General features: G+C 51.6%; 4 protein-coding genes across 12 annotated transcripts in view; 2 read left to right on the top strand and 2 right to left on the bottom strand.

Annotated features, from left to right (window-relative positions):
- The window catches only part of rdx (BTB/POZ and MATH domain-containing protein rdx), a 261129-nt gene that overhangs the window by 46133 nt on the left and 194373 nt on the right, over positions 1-20623 (bottom strand). For 2 of the 8 annotated variants that reach the window (XM_077627963.1, XM_077627962.1), the window contains exon 1: positions 19289-19331. The exons of the other annotated variants lie outside the window; for them this stretch is intronic. In XM_077627963.1, the coding sequence (XP_077484089.1) occupies positions 19289-19316 (28 nt within the window). In that variant the 5' untranslated portion in view covers positions 19317-19331. Of the gene's footprint in view, positions 1-19288; positions 19332-20623 lie in introns of those variants that run through there. 8 annotated transcript variants of the gene reach the window in all.
- LOC144094082 (uncharacterized) lies at positions 457-8912 on the top strand. 2 transcript variants are annotated; one of them, XM_077627973.1, is made up of 4 exons: positions 457-7373; positions 8015-8170; positions 8642-8686; positions 8752-8912. In XM_077627973.1, exons 1-4 carry the CDS (start codon positions 7172-7174, stop codon positions 8898-8900), a joined length of 552 nt encoding a protein of 183 aa, XP_077484099.1. In that variant the 5' UTR covers positions 457-7171; the 3' UTR covers positions 8901-8912. The 2 variants fall into 2 exon arrangements, 1 of the variants encoding a protein (XP_077484099.1); XR_013306400.1 differs by lacking the exon at positions 8752-8912 and having other exon boundaries at positions 457-7543.
- LOC144094081 (uncharacterized) lies at positions 8986-9840 on the top strand. Its single transcript, XM_077627972.1, has one exon. The coding sequence runs from the start codon at positions 9101-9103 to the stop codon at positions 9827-9829; it is 729 nt and encodes a 242-aa protein (XP_077484098.1). The 5' UTR covers positions 8986-9100; the 3' UTR covers positions 9830-9840.
- Positions 9841-19226, bottom strand: LOC144094079 (uncharacterized). The gene is made up of 4 exons (XM_077627961.1): positions 13677-19226; positions 13193-13364; positions 12546-12657; positions 9841-11680 (listed from the first exon to the last, which is right to left on the bottom strand). The coding sequence occupies exons 1-4, from the start codon at positions 14030-14032 to the stop codon at positions 10863-10865; spliced, it is 1458 nt and encodes a 485-aa protein (XP_077484087.1). The 5' UTR covers positions 14033-19226; the 3' UTR covers positions 9841-10862.

Below are 20623 nucleotides of genomic sequence, written 5' to 3' on the forward strand. Positions count from 1 at the left end.
CCGCCCCGATACCACCCCGGAGCCGGGAAAGCAAGATGGGAAGAGGGGTGGCGGATGAGGAGCCCGCACGCCTCTCCCTCCCGGGGAAACACCGCCCGGCTGGCGCAGAAAAACGAAAGTGAAGGAGCAGGCCGCCGGGAAGGGTAAGGAACGATAGCCGACGAGATGAGAGAGAGAGAAAGGGTGAAGGAACGAAGCCAACCCCTCGCCACCCGGAGTGGGATGCCGCCGCCAGAGGTTGAGGAACAGGCCGGCTGGAACGGTCGTGTGAACAGCCACGCAAATATCGCGTGCAGCCGAGCGGTCAGACGCGTCAGCGTGGCACAAAAACGCAGAAGATCGACAAAATGCGCGCGAGCACAGCGTCTCGATGTTTAAACTTTTCAGTTTCCAGGTAAGAACCGCACCTCAGCAAGCAGAAACTTGTTGTACAGGGGCTCCAGAGAGACCCGGAGGGAATCCCGTGCGGGGCGTAAGAGGCTGACTGGTGGAAGAAGTGCAGGTGACCTCCAATGGTTAAACTCGCAAAGGGCTCCGCAGTTATTCACGAAACATGCCAGGGCAGAGCGAGCACAACGAAAGAAGTACGGATCATTTCGTTGCCAACCGGGACTGTGCGGGGGAACGCAGCCAGGTGGCCGGCATCCGGCCACCTCGCGGGAAGTGCGCAATCCAAGACCGGAAGGAGCCGACCCGCCCAGGCGAGTCACCTTCGCGCCCTGGAGAGCGCGGGGGACGAGGGGCGGGGGCGATCGTGATATCCGGCACACCCTACCGACGAATCGCACCTGCACACGCAGGCTTGGTCGCCCCCGACGACCGTTACGGACGATGACCGCAACATGTCGCTCAGGCCGCAAGCGGTGAGCAGGCAGCAGATGGCGGAGAGTGTGGCGTGGCACGGGGGCCAGGTAAAAAGCCGATGCGGTCAGGTCAGCAAGGTATGCTATCAAGGCGCAACAAAGATGACGATGACAAAGCGCTACTAGCAATGTGTGGACCATGTTGCACCTTGTTCTGATTAAGCTCATGCTGACCAGCCTAAGCGAATACCATCACGGGATGCACCTCAGTATTCGAAAGGCGCATTTGTGACGAATCCAGCCCGAGTGCATCTACAGGGCAGTTGCAGGGTGATACGAAAGTCAGAAAGGACTGGCTAAACTAGACACTGCTTAGTTAAAACATGACGTTCCTTCAGTTCATCCCTTGGCTTGGCTACTAGGCCTCTGTGCTTCTTTTGGTGCTCGCCACTTTTGGCTTGGCTAGCCCGACTACTACAACTGGCTTTCACACACTAAGGCCACTCGGAGTGAGAGCCCCGTAAAATGGCGCCATTCCATGAACGTTCCAGGCCACAGCTTGATCCTTGGAATGGGGCCGGATCGGCGGCCACGAGCGTGCATCGGCGAGCTTTCGCCGCGGGGCAGTCGAGTGCCCCCCGCACGATGACCGCGCTCCGAAAACTCCGCAGTCAATCGATCCACCAAATCACGCTCGCCACCACCAGTGGAAACTTTCGGCCGACGAGGCCGTCCACCGGGAGCGAGCTGTGCGTTGCATGGGCACATCTCGCGCGAACACCGCTTCGCTCTCTCCACGAGAGTGGCGCCGAAAGTGTCGCGGGCCAGTGCGGAACACGTGCAGGCGCGATGCGAGAAGCAACACGCGCCGACCTGGACCAATGCGCGGGCAGCCGCGCCCGGGTCGAAGCCCGGCGGGGGTCCAGATGCACCCGGCGCCTGACCTCGTTCGCAGGGGTTCACGACCTGCGCCGCCAACACGGCCGCCGGGTCACCCCTCCAATCAATGCGCGACCCACGTGGAACCGAGGAGGGACACAACGCCGGGCGACGCTGCTGCCAAAAGGCGTGCTCTACCCGGCCCGGCAAGTACTCGTGGCGTCCCGCAGCCGACGTGCCCTGGCCTGCACCATTATCACGAGGCGGAAGACACCCGGAAAGAGAAAAGGAGCGGAGAGGGGAGAACGTATGGGCGCACCACTCGATGAACGGGCGCCGTGTTCGATCGACGGCGCCCGTCCCGATTGCTGCCCGAGGGGAGGAAGGACGACAGAAAACGAGAGGCGGAGAAGAGCGCCAACAGAGGCGTTGAGGAAATGCGGCCCCCCTGATCGGAGCAGTACACGGCCTCTTCCTAGCCCCGCACGCAGCAGCCTCGTGAGGGGGCAATGATAAAACACCAGAGGAAGTATAACCACGGGCTTCCCTCAGACGAAACCAGCTGCACTCCGGAAACAACCGAAAGAAAAACCAGTGGCTGAAGACAGGAGCTTCGCAGCCGGCTGGACGTAAGCAGCGCACGCCACGCCGAGAATGAACCATCGAAAGTGGTGCGCGCAGGAGGGAAGCGACAGGCCCCTGAGAGGAGGAGGGACGATGGCGGCGGCCCCGACCTGACGGGGGCAATAAACCCGCCGAGAGGAGGAGAACAGCATCCGTCCGGCAAAACACACCGCACGGGGGGAGGCATGCTCCGAAGCGACTCATTCCACTCGGCTCCCCGAAATGCGGGTACGAAACCAGCAGAGCAAATGATAACCGGTGTTCATTAACTATGCTCTATCATTGCCTGCCCACCTTACTAGAGACGCGTTGCCAACGGGCAGATTTAATGCCATCAGCCTTACTACCATTCGCGACCTACTGAGTTCGCCACAGCCCGTTCGCTCGAGCAATGCGTACTCTCGCCCTCATTCCGCACACAGAAAAGCATGCAACTTCCTAACCAGTAGTAAATGGTCAGACAAGGCGTCTGTACTGAATTTTCGACGCGAAGGGCGCCAATCGTGCCAGCACTTCTGACCGTACCCAACCGTTCTGGACGAAAGCATTTTTGAGCGGGAAACAGTTAGTGAACGTAATTTACATAATGTAAGCTTCCATATAACAATCAATGTATCCGCATAACACCCGACGGCAGTCTTGTATTTTGTTTATATATTAGCGTTTTTACTATCGTCAAAAGCGTTCCCCATTCGCTTCTACGGAAGTCTTGACTGATCGATGAGACCGATGGAACCATGTTAAAAGAAAGATTTTGTTACACATCAGACGAGTGGACGATTACCTTCAATGTTTCCAAACAGTGCCTTACAATTTTTCAATATTCAAAATTTTTGTCCGAGAATGTTGGACACGAAATACTTTCCGCTTGTGCGCTGACACGCGAGTTTATGGCTACTTTCCCAACTTGTGAATAAAGAACAGCGGTATTTTATGCAAAATATTTTTTACATCAAATCTGAACAACCTTCGCGAAATATTGTGCTCAATACTGGAGTGAGATTTTTTGACTGCTTATCAAGCGTTATCGTCATCGTGACTTTGGTATAATGACATGAAATGTGGACGCGTACCACCAACTCCGAAAATAATGGCATTCACAAACTTACAGCCTTCAGCATTCATTGCCATTTCTCGTGCGCGTGCGGCAGGAGTAATAATTTACAACAGGACGCCAGCTTCGGCTACTGGCCCTACAGCGCCTAGCTTTCGACGCACCAATCATTGTCAGAAAAAGAAAACACCTTTCGCGAGCTGGAGGTCTTGCCCGAATTCAATGCCGGTCGGGGCTCGGCTGGCGTATACCGAAAGAGCTCACACCCTGCCCCGACACGCGCACCCAAGCGCCCAGCAGTAGCAGGCGGTCAAGCGCGCAGAGGTGGTTGCGTCAACGGCATTACTGTACCGCACGAATGCTTACGAAAATAGGGACACGAGCGTTTTTATGGAGGAAAAACGCTAAGGCGCCCGTGTGCTGTGCGATGTGAGTGCACGTTAAAGATCCCCAGGTGGTCGAAATTATTCCGGAGCCCTCCACTACGGCACCTCTCCTTCCTTTCTTCTTTCACTCCCTCCTTTATCCCTTCCCTTACGGCGCGATTCAGGTGTCCAACGATATATGAGACAGATACTGCGCCATTTCCTTTCCTCCAAAACCAATTATAATATAATATATAATAAAGCTACTACTCATCGCTCCAAAAAGCGTTCGAATCTGTTTGAATGGACACTTTTGATCACTGCTATGCTGTTTATATAATAGCCAACACGGCAACGGTTATAATCACGTGATCGGAGGAGATCACTCTTGGTAGATAAGGAAAAGAAAGGAAAATAATGGTTGGCTATTAGGGGGCGTTACCCAAAAATGGTAGCGTATACCCACATACGCGGGTCTCGACCGAGGAGATGAACTGGAGAGCCAAATAAATAGCGTAAATATCGGCAGTCGTTGATTATGTCGGGTTCCCAGTCCTAGTCTTTTTGTGCGTGTACGCGTATTTGTAGCGCCATGTCTTTTTGAAATATTCTTTCGTGCCTTTACAATTCTGTGGTGTTGGTCGCTTTTGAATGGGCATGCGCACAGCCCACCACTTGGCCTTCCGTCGAAGTCGTCGTCTTCGTTACGGCCCAAACACATACCAAGTAGCCATTCCGTCCTGCACGCCTGAGGTGTACTTGCAGTGGCTAGAAAGTGGTTGTGGCAGGCGCCCTTGCCGCAGTAAACGGCGGTCTTCGAGCGTATGCTCAGGTGGGCTTCATCGGCCGCTGCCAGTCACCGCGGTGTCTCGGGGCCATTTTGAACCCGTCGCTGAGCTCCACGGAGCTAAAGCCTGGACTCCATGTACGCGAAAACTCACGCGACGGCGACGCCGTCGCGCGAAGCAAAATGCATGTGTCGCCTGCCGTGTCGCTCGGATCTGCCCCTACAGAAAATTTCGCTCATCGCCCGGAATTCCCCCACGCGACTGGCCAATCAGAGCCCCCCAAAGCCGTTTCCGGTTTGTCCATGGTTTCTCACGGGTACATCTCACGAAACCCGCCCGTCGTCTTGGTCATCGCCACCGTCGAGAAAATATTTGGTTTTGTAGCTGAGAGGCAGACCCGCATGATTTAAATAATTAAAACAATCTACTTGTTGGGTGCGGAGGGCTAACAGCATTTGGAGCGGGCTACGCGAGCGGGCGTACTTACGCAGCGCGAGATGCGTGTCGAGCCGCGGGTACCGGCGCTCGATCCACCGAGCCGCTGCGCTCCAACTATATATCCGTGCAGAAACACTCGTGGCGCGCATTCTCAGTGGTATATTATAGTTTGGTCACTTACAATCAGGTTGCGGTGACAGTTTATGGGAGTGTTTTTACTAAGCCGGAGTGCACAGGCACCGAACGAAAGCACACCTCCCCCGTGAACCCGTGATGTGACTTCGTCTCCGCAAGCACGCCTTTGGCTATCTCCACTGCCGCTGCACCGCTGCCGTAGAGGAAATATTCCTTTGGCCCTGACTATGAGGCACACTCACAAAATTTTAAGAGAGAGAACAGGTTACGGGCGTGTTTCCAAGCTCGAGTGCGCAAAGCACGGAGTCCGCTGCGCACGTCGCCTGCCGCCTTCGCTTGCATGGAGGTTGCCCCCAAGCGACGGAGCGAGCGTCGCCGTGCCGCCTTGTCGCGTCGCTCGCTCTTTCGCGCACATGGAGTCCAGGCTTAATGGGGACACCCTGATGCGAAAGCGGCGGACGGAAGCGCCCCCACACCCTTGGCAATCGCTGTTAGTAGCCATTTTAAAGCGAAAGATGTACTTTACGACCAAAGCTGCAAAAGCGGGCCATCGCTGTAACCTTGAATGAATAAAACAAATATTGCCGCCACTGGGATTCGAACCTGCGGCGGGGCGAACAGATCAGCTTCTCTGGCCACTGCGCGAGAGCACCGCAGCCAATCACTGCTGGTGTGAACACACACTCTCACGTGCTGTGCATTGCACATCGTCGTCTTCCACCTGCGGCGCGAACTGATCGGCTTAAACCTCGACGGGAGCTGAGTGGCCAGACGTGTCACCAATGAGCCAACCAGGCTAGACACATGCTTTCGCACGTCTACTCGGTTTAACTATACAAGTGGACAGAAAGCGCGAAAAGGAAACACAAACTGTCGCCGTCACTCTGCCCTTGTCGCGGACAAAAGTCTTTCTTCGGCCGGCCGGCAGGAGCAATCCCCCCGCGAAGGGAACAGCGGGCCGGACCCGATCGAGGGTCGCTCACCTCGGCGACGCCGACTTATCGCTCTTCGAACCACGCGACAAAAGGATCCGCTGACCGATACGCGTTGCTGCTACAAAGGGGGCAACGGTACACCGCACCCAATTCTGTCCTTGAGCCGTGCAATGTTTTCAACTGCACCCCGGTCCCACCCGCCGCGAAGACTCAGTGGTCACGCTGCTCACTTCAGCCCGAGGTCGCGGGATCGAATCATGCCGGCGTTGCGCTGAAGGCAAAATGCAAAAGACTCCCGCGCGCTGCGCAGTGCATGTCAAAGAACCACAGGTGGTCGAAATCACTCCGGAGTCCTACATTACGGCGCCTTTCATTCGTGGGCGTCCACCACGAGTGATGCGCCGCCGACTCCCTTATCGTCATTCTCGTCAGTTTGAGGGCCCCTCGCCTAAACCACGGCCAGAAGGTCCTGGCGGCGTCCCCTCGTCCAAAAAAAAAAAAAAAGCTTTTTTCCTCCGAGTCCCTAAGTTGCGCAAATGAAAAAGCAATGCTGATTTCTGCAGGGCATATCTACTGCAACTATAGTCATGGTGTAGCTAAAACGTTGAAACACACGGAGGAATGAAGCAGATTTGATAAAAAACGGCCACGGCTCAAACCGCAATGCGGCCATCCGGCTAAGCACTCCCAGGCCGTTGCTTCGAGGCAGCAGGCCGAGGTCGCTCGACTCGGAAAACTGGTGCTTAATAATACGCGGTGCGGCCGGGTGGCGCATGAAGTTTGCGGACGACGTCCAAAGGGGGCTGACCGCCCTTCGGTCGCCATCGTGAAAACCAGCACACGAGCGCCCACCTGCAGGAACTGACCGCAAGTGCGGAGTTGCTGTTACAACGCCTGTGGTTCCGGGGCGGCCCCGACCTATGCGGACGAGGCCCTTCATCTGGGACTGCGCGGGATCGAGTACGCACTTCCCACCGACTCGGATCAGGAAAGCACGTCTCGGTGTGGCACGCAGAGCACGGCCGCCGCAGCCCCGAGAAAACACTGGCGCCGCTGCGATCGCCGCAGTGTGACGTCACGGCAAGGACTGCCAGCCTGGCGGCCGGCGCGCTGGCTGTTTTCGTTCGTTTTCTCGCGCTAATTCGCAGTCATGGTGACTTACTGCTCAGTGCCGCAGTGCAAATCACGTAACGAAGCCGGTGTTAGCTTCCACTTCTACCCGAAGTCGTCAAAAATGAAGAAGGCTTGGATGATTAAATTAAAAATGGGGAAGCAACCGTCAGCGTCGGCTGTTGTGTGCAGCAAGTATTTTAAAGAGGAAGACTTTGTGTACCCGGTTTACAAGACACTAGGTGAGTCCACTGCCGATGCTTTTCCGTGCTGGTTGTCAGCGATTCTCTTTATAATTATCAGGTTATAAGTACAGGAAGCTGGTGCCGGAAGCTATTCCATCCGCCAATCTTCCTGTGCGTCCAAGTGATGCAAGGCGATCGCACCTGGGATTGACGAGGCAGCGGCATAAGTCAGTCACATCTTCTTTAAGCTGTCCTTCGCTCTATTTTTCGTCACTCAATGTTCAGGCGTTTATTTAAACCACGCGAAGTGACCGAAACCGGCTTCCACGGTAGCCAAACGACTAAGATGGATCAGCCGTGGCGATTCTTCTAGTCGCGTGTGAGAGCACTCACGGCAGAGCTGTTCTCATGCTCGATCATGCAGGAAGATTTGACATAACATGCAAAGAGCCGTTACGGGTCTGTAAACTACGCCAGTTGTACAAGGCAATGCGTAGGTAGGATTTTTCTCGGGGGTACGGCGCGCGAGCTTTGGGACGGGCCCCGTGGGGCCCTCCCTTGGTTACGTGCCCGACTTGTACTGTACTGTGCTTTAAGAGTACCCGAGATGTACAGCTGGTCAGTGCTATTTTCTTCTGAGAGTATGCCCGGACTGTGTTAATTAGACCTTCATCAATTCCCCGTAACACTAATTCCAGGTGACAGAGGAGTTCCCGCAAGGTCATTTCAGCTCTGCACACACATGGACGCATTGGAAACACACGAAAACGGGACCGGCAGTGAAAGTTCGACCGCCGTTCCAATGGAATCTGCTGCACGATCAGACGAGGAGGTGGTACACATGGAGTGCGATGGTATATTTACAGTCTACCCGCCCATGTGAACATTCACGTTGTTGTGGCTGAGCTTTTGTAGGGCGTATGCGAAATACAGGACCCTCCTTTTGGTAAAAAAAATGCATTGTGCTTAGCGCTATCCATGAAACAGTACTGCACAAAAATTCCTAGGCCCAAAGCATTATAAGTGGCCAGCTTTAGCTCCTCACCATTAATTTTGATCAAAGCGACATGATGCTACCCCAAAGTTATCTTATGCCACTTACAGCTAGGACGAGTGACCACTTGGTACAAAATATAAAGCCACAGGTATTAATTACCTCAGTAACTACACAAGAAATCTCTTCTGCCTAATCGCATCACCCCACTTAGCAGAAAATGACATAGTTTTCAATATGTGTGGAAATTTAGTAATATCCCTGTACATGCACTGAGTATATTAGATGACACGCATTAATTCTGCTGTTTATTTTTCTTTCAATGCTTTAGCTGTTCCAACACAGAGTCTAGACCACCACGCAGCAAGTTCAGAAGGTACTGACCAGTTTCGTTTTTCACATGCAGCTGTTTTTTTACATTGCTTGTATTTTTTCTTCCAGACAGTCTAGACCACCACGCAGCAAGTTCAGAGGGTACTGACCAGTTTCGTTTTTCACACGCAGCTGTTTTTTTACATTGCTTGTATTTTTTCTTCCAGAGGTTACCTTGCAGGTGCAGAAGCTTTGCAAAGATGCTGGAGTACAAGTGAATACAACAAATGGCATTTTCAAACGTGAACAGCTCATAACTATTTCAAAAATTTCAGATGCAAGTGGCTTGCTTGTGCTCACAGGGATAGGATCCTTTGAGTTGTTTTATAACATCACAGAATTGTTCACAGAAGCACGTGTCTTGCGGACAACCCGCAGCTTCTGTATAAGCAATGATGATGCTGTCTTCTTAACATTCATGAAGTTGTATCATGATCTAACTTTCTCACTGCTGGCTGTGCTGTTTCAAGTTCACCGCACAACTGCGTCTAACTTGTTCAGAGAGTCCATTGTGATCCTGGCCAGCATTTTAAAGCAAGCAGTATTTTGGCCAGAAAAGGCCTGCGTGGTCACCTGCCTCACAACTTACTTCAAGGAGTACAAGGACACGAGAATGGTGCTCGACTGTACAGAAATAGAAATTGAGCGGCCAAAAGACCTAACCTCACGGCTGCTAACATACAGCCATTACAAACGTACCTACACTGCAAAGGTGTTGGTGAGTGGGACTCCAGGCAGTCTAATTAGCTATATAAGCCCAGCATATGGTGGGAAAGCATCGGATACATATATCACAAAACACTGCAAAGTGCTCGACAAGTGTATGCCACATGTTGACAGCGTCATGGTCGATAAAGGATTTCTTATCAGTGAACTCTGTAGAGAAAAAAATGTCAAAATGATCAGACCTCCCTTTCTTATAAAAAAAGAGCTGACAACAGAGGAGGCAAAAAATAATCAGTCGATCGCAAGTGCTCGTGTGCATGTAGAAAGAGCCATTCAAAGAATGAAACTCTTTCGTATTTTGAGAAATAGGTTCAATCTCGACCTTCTGCCATACATAGACAACATTCTCATAGTAATTGCTGGCACAGTGAACCTATCGAAGCCTTTGTTTAAGGATAACGAGTTCCTCTTCCGCTCGTAGGTCACTGGGTTTGAGTGTATTGAGTAAACAGATCAGTGTGGTATGTTTCATGTGTGTTGTAAAATATGTATTACTGTCATATCATCTTCATTTGTACATTCAGAACAGTATGCAATCAGTAAATACTTCACTCCCTGAGTTTATTGTTTCTTCAAAACACAGTTATATCACAGATCCACAGTAGAGAGGGGGAAGGAAATGGGATTCTTGACAACACATAACAAAGTGAACTGGAATTGAAGGGGAGCTTCAGTACGCTAGCCAATGATTTCACAAGAGGGCTTCGTTTCCATAGGTCCTCTTGTCAAAACAATGGCGAGCCGACTGAGGCTTGCCCTCAACTCTTGCTCACTTTGTTTTGTGTTATATCACAGATGTATCACAAAGTGTGTATCACATTTGCATGATAAAGAAGCGTTGAATATCAAAAAAACAGCTGGCAGGTATATTACGGGTACAAAATGCTTGACTTTACATTTCTTAATCGCACATAACACTTTCTGCAAAAAATGTAACAAAAGATAATTATCCCCAGGACATCTTTCAATAAATGCTGAGTTGGTCCTAATCTGTAGCTACAGACTTTGTTTCAGCTAGCAGAATGCGAAGCCTTATCACACATACAGAATATATGGGAGCACATACTCTTTGAAAAAATAGGACCGCTCAACCACGTCCCTGAAATACTCCTCATCGAATGGCACTGGTATGCACATGTTCTTTTCATCATTTAAAAAGACAAATAGCTCCCCTTGCTTCAGTGCCCTCAACTCTTGCTCACTTTGTTGTGTTATATCACAGATGTATCATGAAGTGTGTATATGATAAAAAAGCGTTGAATAGCAAAAAACAGCTGGCAGGTTATTACAGGTACAAAACGCTTGACTTCTGCATTTCTTAATCGCACATAACACTTTCTGCAAAAAATGTAACAAAAGATAATTATTCCCAGGACATCTTTCAATAAATGCTTAGAGTAGGTCCTAATCTGTACCTACAGACTTCGATTCAGCTAGCAGAATGGGAAGCCTTATCACACACACAGAATATGTGGGAGCACATACTCTTTGAAAAAATAGGTGGACCGCTCAACCACGTCCCTGAAATACTCCTCATCGAATGGCACTGGTATGCACATGTTCTTTTCATCATTCAAAAAGACAAAGAGCTCCCCTTGCTTCAGTCCTGCCAAGCCCATTTGCACTTGTATCTGGCAAAAGTATGTGCTTGCACGCTTCAGCTTTTCAGTTGTTGCTTTGTCATTCTTCTCGGTGATCTCCATTAGAAATTTTTCCAAGGACTCTGGGCACTTAACTTCAAGCACACGCTTGAGGCAGCACTGGCACTGTACTAATACATCTGGACTTGCACCAATGTATGGTCGTCCATCCATAACAATAAGTCCACACTTTGTCACAATCAAGTCCTTGTGTAGCGATTGCTGCTGTTGGGCATAGCACTTCTTTGCGCTTTCTTCCAACATGCTGCCACGGCGCATTGCTGCTGTGCAGACATTCGTTTGCCGCATGACCTTTTTTAGTAAAGGTCTCAGGTCATGTGGTCCCATCTTTGTCCGTAGTGTCTTCACCCTTGTGAAGACACTGTAGGCAATGGAGGCAGTAATCATGCCAACCCTGTGCTGCCACCAGAGGCCAGATTTTGCTTGGTGTCGTGTCGACTGTTCAATTGCAGCAATATCTTCGCAACTTCTTGCATTGTTTAAGTGTTCGAGCAGCTTTTGCAGGTCACAGTTGCCAAGCAACCTTCTCAGCTCGTGAAGGGTACCCATCAAAGTGATGTCTCTAGGTTCAGGCTCACATCGGTCGGGATTTTCCCCACAGTCTGCTACAGCTGCACAGAAAGCAGACCACACAAAATTAGAGGTCTACATTGTCTCAGGTTTACTGACTCTAAAAGGCATGACAAGTGAAACGGCGCCAACAGAACAATGTAATACATATGGGATGCATATGGAGATGCTGGAAAATTGCTGGTACTTTGTGCCTAGTACCCATACTATAATGCATGACCTTATAGTAAGGCAGACGAATATTGTTGGACGCTCATAAGTACATAAGGTACAACTTTCCGAGTGCAGAGTGACAGATACCAAAGGCTAAATCCCCTAGACAGCCTCATAGCTATAGGCATTTAAGGGTGGCCTAGTATCCTCATAGGCCACCTACTGAAACTTCAGTGACCATAAATCGCAGCATGCTGGATAGCTTGGTTGTTCCCAAGATGTGTCGTCATATCTCAACCAGTACTGCAGTGTCACTACTGCATGCTCCTTGTTAAAAACACTACATGAGCAGCCACACTAAAATGGTCCAACTGCAATGTAGGCAGTTGTACACAAGAGTAGCTTGCTATCATGCAAAGGTCCCAATTCCATTCATTAGGTGAAGTTCACATTTACTTTAATCATGTAGGAGATGTTCTACTGCTGACAGTGTTGCACATCAGCAAATATAGCATACCATGCTGCGACCAGATCAAGCAGCAGCCTTCTTTTGCTCAGCTGTTGTACAAATAAATTTGGATGTAGCAAAGTAACATGGGATTAACTACTATGTAGATGAATGAATGCCAGCATAATGGTATTATGTACTGCAACCTTTGACTGCACGGATTCATTTCATATAAATAGGCTCAGCTGCTATGTATACTGCACTGATATGGCCAGCCAATATCTAAAATAAGTTTGCATTGATACCTATTTCAGTGGTGCTCTCCAAATGCATTTTTGCTGCAGATTGATGGCCCAAATTCTTGAGGAGCCGTCCAAGGATATTACCTTCAGGTTGAGCAGGCTCTTTGATCTTTGCCTGAGAAACAAGAAGAAATTGATATAAAGGTCCAGGCTGAAAAATGTGCACTTGATTAAAACACACAATTTGGCATTTAGCCAGCCACGTCCCACCATTTGTATTTCATCTCTTTGAGAGTTACCATGAAGTGATACATAAGAAAGCTACGTTTCAGTAAATAAAAGAGTATCAACTTATATTTAGAGTCAAACACCGTGTATCTGAAGCACTCTTATAAAACGGAGGTGTGACAACTGATATGCCCGAAAGTTATCACATGGTACTTGTGACGCTGGTTTTTACTGTTGCTAAAAAAGAAAATAACGTCTCCTTGTACCCATTGTGGAGAATAAACGTAGCAATTAGAGCGCTGTGAGAGCTTTTAGTGCAGAAGCAGTAACCAAATCGCTGAATTTATATACCAAAAATTTCACTACTCTAACATAATGCACCAGTCAGCAGTGGCCTTCCTTTCAGGGCCACAGTCTGGCCTTTCAATCTCAATGTTTTTTTTACTGCGAGTAATGTTGTAAAAGCACAATTATTCACACACCTTTTTTGTGCATGGAAGGTCAACTATAGCCCTTGGTTCATACTTCTGCTTTATTCCGTCCTTCTGCACTTTGCCCCACTTCTGTGGCTGATCAGTCGGTGACAGTCTGTCAAAAGTTCTTGCTCCATTAATATGTAGCAGAGAAGCCACAATGTGCTTACATTTGTAGTTTCTGTAAAATAAAATCCAGAACAGCACTTGAAGACATTCGAGTTACCTCAGTCTTAACACCTATTATATCAATTAAAAAAGGTCCTTAAATGCGAATTTGATACTATCATTATTAATTAGAGTGTCAGAAACTTGAAGGGAAGAAACTCTTAAAGAATGTTTTGAGCTTTTTCCACAGCCAAGTTCTATGCATAAAAAAAAGTTACTCAGCGCAGGATGCTGTCATTTTTGGCTGTTGTCTGCCAGATATTAAATTTACTGTACTCCGTACATCTACAATTTGAGCCGACAGTCGAGCGGAAAGAGATCATACCCTGCCTTGCAGGAGCAGCTGGCTCGATCAACCTCCGAGTTGCACACGGTGATCTTAACTTCGTGTGGGGCATTGTTGAGTGCGGTCGTTTGTAAAACAAACGCCAGGAAATTAAAACGACCATTTTCAGCTGCTTCAATGGAGCACTCAACTACATGGCCTGCATAGTACACGTCCTCTGCTTCGATGAGGCAGCGACTGGTCTCGCACGCCTTGTCCACATAGCAGTTGATGCTGCTCAGTGGCAGGGCGACTGCAAAGAGAAACGTTCGAAAGTTAGCATATAATCCCCGAGACAGCGTTGCGGTTAAGTCGCAGCACGCAGAGGCGAAACGAATGCCAGAGAGGCTGATCATTCTGCGGCAGCAACGATAAAAACAAGATCATGCATGTACGTACGTTGCCGTTAGTAAATTAGGTGTAAATTGTACTGCGCACATGCTTCTGACTACACTCAAAAATGCGCGTCAAGCAAGGCTAATCTTCCAGCTTTAATCGATAGCCTACTTTCAATAAAAATTCGCGATCCGCGCGCATCACGTGCCACCGCGCCAAACGCACCTCACAACAACATCGCTCACAACAACATTCACGACCCTACATCAACATCAAACAATCTTATATTGCGTCGTAAACCGACCAGCCGCACATCTGGCGTATGTCCCTAACTCGAATAAACAAAACGCACATAGAAGACAACCGGCATTACTGAAGGCAGACAGTCATTTCCGAAGCAAGAAGGCATAGCAGGCGCCCGTCGCGGCGACCGCTCGAGCGCACGTGCGTTCGCCGCGATGTACTCCGTTTTTTAACCTTTGAACGCGGCAGTGATCGTGATTCAGCGTAGTTTTGCTTACCTGAGATTCTATCGCCACTGTCTGCGTTCATTAGTCTTCAGTGACGGACAACAAAATGTTGAAGCGAACCTGAACGTACGTACTAGCAGCCGGGGCAGTCGACACAGGCGCACGGGAGTCCTTGCCGTGACGTCAAGTCGGCTGGCCGTGAGGAGGCGCCACTCAAACTTCTCGGGGCTAATAGGCTCCTTGCGCTGCAGTTTGGCGCGCGCGAGTGGCGCCACCTGGTTAACAGCGGTGGCGAAAGGCGGACGCAGCCAACGCAGCTCTCTGGTTCAGTTTGCAGTGAGCGAGTCGAGCGGTGAGGTGTTTCGTCCGAAGGCGAAAACAGACGGATAATTATGGGTGGTCCACCTACTGCTGTGTTTACCAATGTCATAACAGCTATAAAAGCACTGCAGTCAAGGTACCGAATATAATTTTAAGATCACATTTATATTGTCACGATTCATATAACTTCGTTTTCAGCTGCTTAAGACAGCCTCTGTGTTCTGTTGATGCGCAGCTTTCCTCGTGTATGCTACTCTTGCTTTTGTATATTTTTGTGAATTTCCCCTATTTTGTTATATGATGCGTAGTTGTTTTTTTACTTTTATCTCTTTTTGTGAATTGCGAAATCGTATCCGAACTCACCTGTTTTTGTGTTTTGCTCTATTTTACTGTTTTTTTTTACTTCTAACCTATTTTGCACAAACTTCTGCATTTGACCCCCCTTACACAATGCCTCTCCGGAGGCCTGTAAGGTATCTGTAAATAAATAAATAAATATATAAATAAATATTTTTAAGGCTTTCCTTGGACATCGTGCATGCTCGCTCATGCACAGAGGGTCTGCTGGAAATGAACGCACTGTGGAATTAAATTCATGGGTGTGAACTGAGAAAGGATTTACACTGACTGGGGTGTTTTGAACGTGCCATCATTGGTAGGAGTTGCTTTATGTCTTTATGTAGAGGGAAGGAATGCGCGCTCAGTCAGTCACAGGAAATGGTCTACGGTGAAGTTCTTGGAGCTATCATCCGAAGTTTAAGTCTTCGCTTGTTATGCGCATCTCTGCTTCAGCGTGTCAATTTTGTTTCTAGTTTTTTTTTCGTGCGCGTGTGTATGCTGTAAGAGCGACGTCTTACTTCTGAAAGTGCTTATGTCGTTTTTTCCATTGTTCCACCTAAGCTTTTGTGTATTTATTTGCATCATTTTATTTCCTACAGTGGTTTAAAATTTTGTATATTTGTTGCACTGCTGAGATCTCGAATCCTGTTCTGGACGAATAAAAAGAAAAATAGAGAGTGGTTCAAATTTCCCTATATATATTTCTTGGATTTCACAACATCGCTACACCCTTAATTTCTGGAATTAATCTTTTGATTTTATTGGGATTTATCGTCCCAATGCAACTTGAGACTATAAGCGGCGCCATAGTAGGAGGCTCCAGATAATTTCGACCACCTGGGGTTCTTTAACGTGCACTGACATCGCGCAGTACGCGGGCCTCTAGCATTTCGCCTCTATCGAAATGCGACCGCCGCAACCAGGATCGAACCTGAGTCATTTTGGTCAGCAGCTGAGCACCATAACCACCGAGCCACAGCGGCGGCCTTTCTAGAGTTAAGTATATACCAAAAAAAAATGCGACCAAAATAATTGATGCAGTTGGTGCCTTCATGAAATTCCTGAAATGAAAGTCCTCTAACTGCGGAAGATAATTAGCACGAAACCCATCGTGTTTTTGTATGCTTAGAGCTGTGCTTCTCTGAGGGGAATACACAAAGTAAAGCAGTGTCGATCCTGCAGGATGTAGAGCACTATCATCTGATCACTATCACATTATATATATGTGTGTGTGTGTGTGTGTGTGGTAAGTGCATTTTTCGCAATTCTAGCCGGCCATTCACATAGTGGATGTCACAGTGCATGTAAATTACATAGCTGATTTCATTATCTGAGCCAACCAGAGACTTGTTTCTCAAACTGTAAAGGTAATTAATCTCAATACGCTCAACTGCGCTGCCTGATATTGCAGTGCCGTCGGGACTGCAACAGAATCATGGTTGCTCGCAATCGGTGATCAGCCCAACCTGAAAGCAATTGTAACGAAACGTAGCAGCGGTGGCGTCAAGGCTTTCAATGCGTTGAAATCCGCAGAGAAGCACGCGTTGATCGCGGTCAGTGCGCGTCTGCTATGCGGCCGGGCTGACGCGAACGCATCGGGCATGGAGGAAGGCGCAGGGCCACCACGGCCAGTCTCGAGGAGACGCGCTCTCCCCTCGAGGGACCGGCCGTGGCGTCCGGTTAACGCTGCGAGTGCCACGAGGCGGCGCTGGCGATGTGGTCGCTGCTGGCGCCACCATACTAGCGCACGGAGCCCATAGCCGCGGACGACCACGAGCCCCAACCGCAGCTGTTCGAAGCTGCACTGCGAGAAACATAATTATTGCTGCTGGGGAAAGGCAGGGCGCAGTAACAGCCTCACACTTCGGCACAATTTCCACTGCGCCGTATAAACAAAGCGATGAAGGGGGCAGCGAAAGAGGGAAGGGGTGGAAGGCTCGGGCTAACCACTGGCATCGCACAGCACACGGATGTAGTAGAGCTCGACATTTCGTGGTTGGGAAGAAAAGCAATTGGGAGTGAGCGACGCTACCACGCACCTCCGCCTAGCGCGCCCTCAGCTAGGGTGCCTCGGTGCGGCCGCCTTTCGTACCAAAGGGACGCTGTATCAGGCACCTTATCCCAAGCGAATAATAATAATAATAATTGGTTTTTTGGGGGAAAGGAAATGGCACAGTATCTGTCTCATATATCGTTGGACACCTGAACCGCGACGTAAGGGACGAGATTAAGGAGGGAGTGAAAGAAGAAAGGAAGAAATAGGTGCCGTAGTGGAGGGCTCCGGATTAATTTCGACCACCTGGGGATCTTTAACGTGCACTGACATCGCACAGCACACGGGCGCCTTAGCGTTTTTCCTCCATAAAAACGCAGCCGCCGCGGTCGGGTTCGAACCCGGGAACTCCGGCTCAGTAGTCGAGCGCCCTAACCACTGAGCCACCGAAGCGAAGCGGGAGCGACACTCGGCGGAAAAGCGCCGTGCATCCTCGAATGGCGGTTGGTGGACGCGACGCAGTTGGCCAGCCTCAATGCCGACCGGTGGCGCTGCAGGCAGGGAATGCTGATCAGGTTCCCACGGCGATTTGCGAAAGCGCGGCCGCCGCTACGTGACCTGGCCGCCCCACTTGAAGCCCTCACTCGCGGGACAGAGGAAAATCTGCTCCCGCACACTGCCGTTGTGCAGCGAGCTAAATCACGAACTATGCGAACGACGACGGCCTCAAAACGGCAAAAGCTTCGCGTATACGGCTCGCGTCTGCACAGGCACGAACGGACGAATACAACGATTATACCGACCAGCACGAATTTGTTGGGGGCACCGGGATAGAAAGTTCACTATACCCAACCAACAACGGCGTGTCGGCTCGTGGACCACTCATATCGGATTTACGTCGATTAGAAGTTGATCTGCGCGCGCTAGCCTAACCTTCAGCATTTTCAACCCACGCGCTACCTGCGTTGAATCGAATGCAGCAGCAAGCCTCGTAGATTTAACGAACGCCGCATAACACGCGTGGCTGAGACAACACGGCCGAGCAGCGGGGGCTGCGCATGCGCGGCACAAATTGGCGGGACGCTTGGCCGCGCAGGGGGGAGCCACGGAGCGAGGCCCTGGTGGCCACTGACCGTCAACGAGCTCAAAGGGTTGACAACTGGGTCACCCCGTTTCTACAATCGGTCCACCCGCGCGTGGTATACGCTGCTCCCCTTTTCTCTTTCGCGTCTCCACATTCGCACGCGAGTGGCACAAAATCACGCCACCGAAACGAGCAGCACCCCTGTCACGCGTCAGTCAAGTCCGCGTAGAAATAAAAGCCTATCGAAAGATGAAACCGGGCGCCCTGTCGACAGCAGACGCCAAGTAGCCGGTCGGCCCAGATGAAGCGAAACGGGCGGCGGCACATCGACGACAGAGGCCAACGGTAATGGCCGGCCTCGCCTGACCCGCGGGTCAACGTCCACTCGGCGGCGACTGCAGAAGCGACGTCGATCGTGCGAGGAGGCGAGTCAATTGAGAGAGCGGGGAAGGAGGGAGACCCGACACGGGCAGCGCGCGCTCGGCCGGACCCCCAATACCAGCCGGTGTCCGTCACACGTCCGGGCGCCCGCTGTGTCGGTCAAGCGGCCACTGGACCAGCGACCCCCACGCTCTCCGTCATTCGCGCCCGCCGGTCAGCAGCGAGAAGTGCGGCGGCGCTCGCTGTCCCGCACAGGAGCCCCTCGGAGAGGTCGTCGACCCGGTTCGGAGGAGGAAGTGCCCCGTTCCCAGCACAGGAGGCGACGACACCCCGAGCCGAACACGGCGCGCCGCCGCTCCCGATGCGCGCACTGCGCTGGCACGCTTTCCACACACGTGCAGCGCGGAGCTCAGCCGGTGGCGACGGCGAACGCTGTGCACCGAGGCCCGTCGGCCATTCTATTCCCAAAAAGGCGTCCAGAACACTGGGCCCCCGGCAATCATACTGCAGCGGGGACATTTCACTTCTACACCAAGTGCGAAACGAAGAACGGTCAAGTTCAGCGGGACACGGAGTCGCAAACAGCCCGTCGGCATTAGCTGCAACGCGAGCGATGGCGTAAGTTCCCACGGGCGGATTTTTAGTGCGGTAGCAGCTAGGCATCCCGCTTGAAGCGCGGGGCTCTCACCTCTTAGCAGCGTCCATAGGCAGACCATGGGAAGGCCCGGCAGAGTTGCAACACCGGGTAATCCACGTGAGGACACACGCACTGCACACACCAGCCGACGTGGCCAGCGGAGGGGCATCCACAGGTGCGCGCGGACTCAGCGAGCGGCGGACGACGCCGGCAGGGCGGTGCGCGACGGCATGGCGGGAGGGGAAGAGCGCGCGCCGCCGAGGGTCATCCCAGTCGGCCAACGAACCGCCGACGGGGCCCGGCGAAAAAGAGAGCGGCGGACCACTTCTGGGACGAGGCGTCGTCGGGGCAGACGGGGAGGGCGCGCGCGTGTGTGTGCCGAGGGACGACCACGAGCTGACCACCGGCGCGGCGACTCAGACGCAAATCGAACAGCAGCGAGGGAGCGGGGAAAGGTTCGCTCGCCGCCTCGCCGGTTCGATCCCGGCGGGCTCGGACACAGCTCCGGTGGCGAGGGGGGAGAAGGGCGAAAAGAAAGATCTCGGCCTGCCAAAACAAAAGGGCGGCCGACAAAGTGGGCCACTGGAGAAGTGGAGCAGCAGCGGTGCTCTGCCCTCCCGCGCACATAGGAGCCACTTTTCAATTATTAAATGTACACGGGCCTCCTCCTCCCCGGCCAGCATCCAGCGACCGCGGTGCGCGAAAGACAGCAGCCGACGCCCACCGCGGCAGCAGCGCGCAGGGTTCATCGAACCCAGCGGCGGCGGATTAGTGCGCGCGCCGGTCGCGGTTGGGGAGGCGAGGGGCGCCCCTCTTCCTCGGCGCGAGCGTCTATTTGCTCCCTCGGTTCGCGTCTCCGCGCGCGCGATGCTTCCCGGGTGACCCCGACGCACGTCTTGGACCGGGCAGCCCGTTCGTGACCCGAGGACCCGCACGGGCTGCCCCGCTACTTTCCTGGAGAACGGCAGGAGAAACTAGGCCGAGGCAGCGGCTGCCACAGTGCATCCACAGTGACGCTGCACAGCCCACTTGTACACAGACTTACGAGCGAAGCGGCGAAGGAAGCCGAAATAAAGACTAAAAATAAGAGAGCGCGATTAGGACCACGAAACAAAAAGTATGCGCAGGCCTGCCATTTTTTCAGCCCGGAACCTCACCTCGCGGCTGCTGCAGCATCTCTAGGACGACTTCCGATTTCTACTAGTAGAGCCGCCGATACTTGGCGAGTTTTCCCGCGAATCACCCGGCAGCGCGACTGCGGTTCCACTTTCACCGCGGGACTTTGCACGGGGCCAGCGAACGAGCAAACAAGAAGCGCTGCGGCGAGACGTTTGCTTTGGGAAGATAACTTGCACGAGACTGCAAGCACCGGAGCGGGGCCAGCCA

Source organism: Amblyomma americanum, chromosome 6 (genome assembly GCF_052857255.1).
Source record: "Amblyomma americanum isolate KBUSLIRL-KWMA chromosome 6, ASM5285725v1, whole genome shotgun sequence".
In the NCBI taxonomy this organism is placed as follows: Eukaryota; Metazoa; Arthropoda; class Arachnida; order Ixodida; family Ixodidae; genus Amblyomma; species Amblyomma americanum.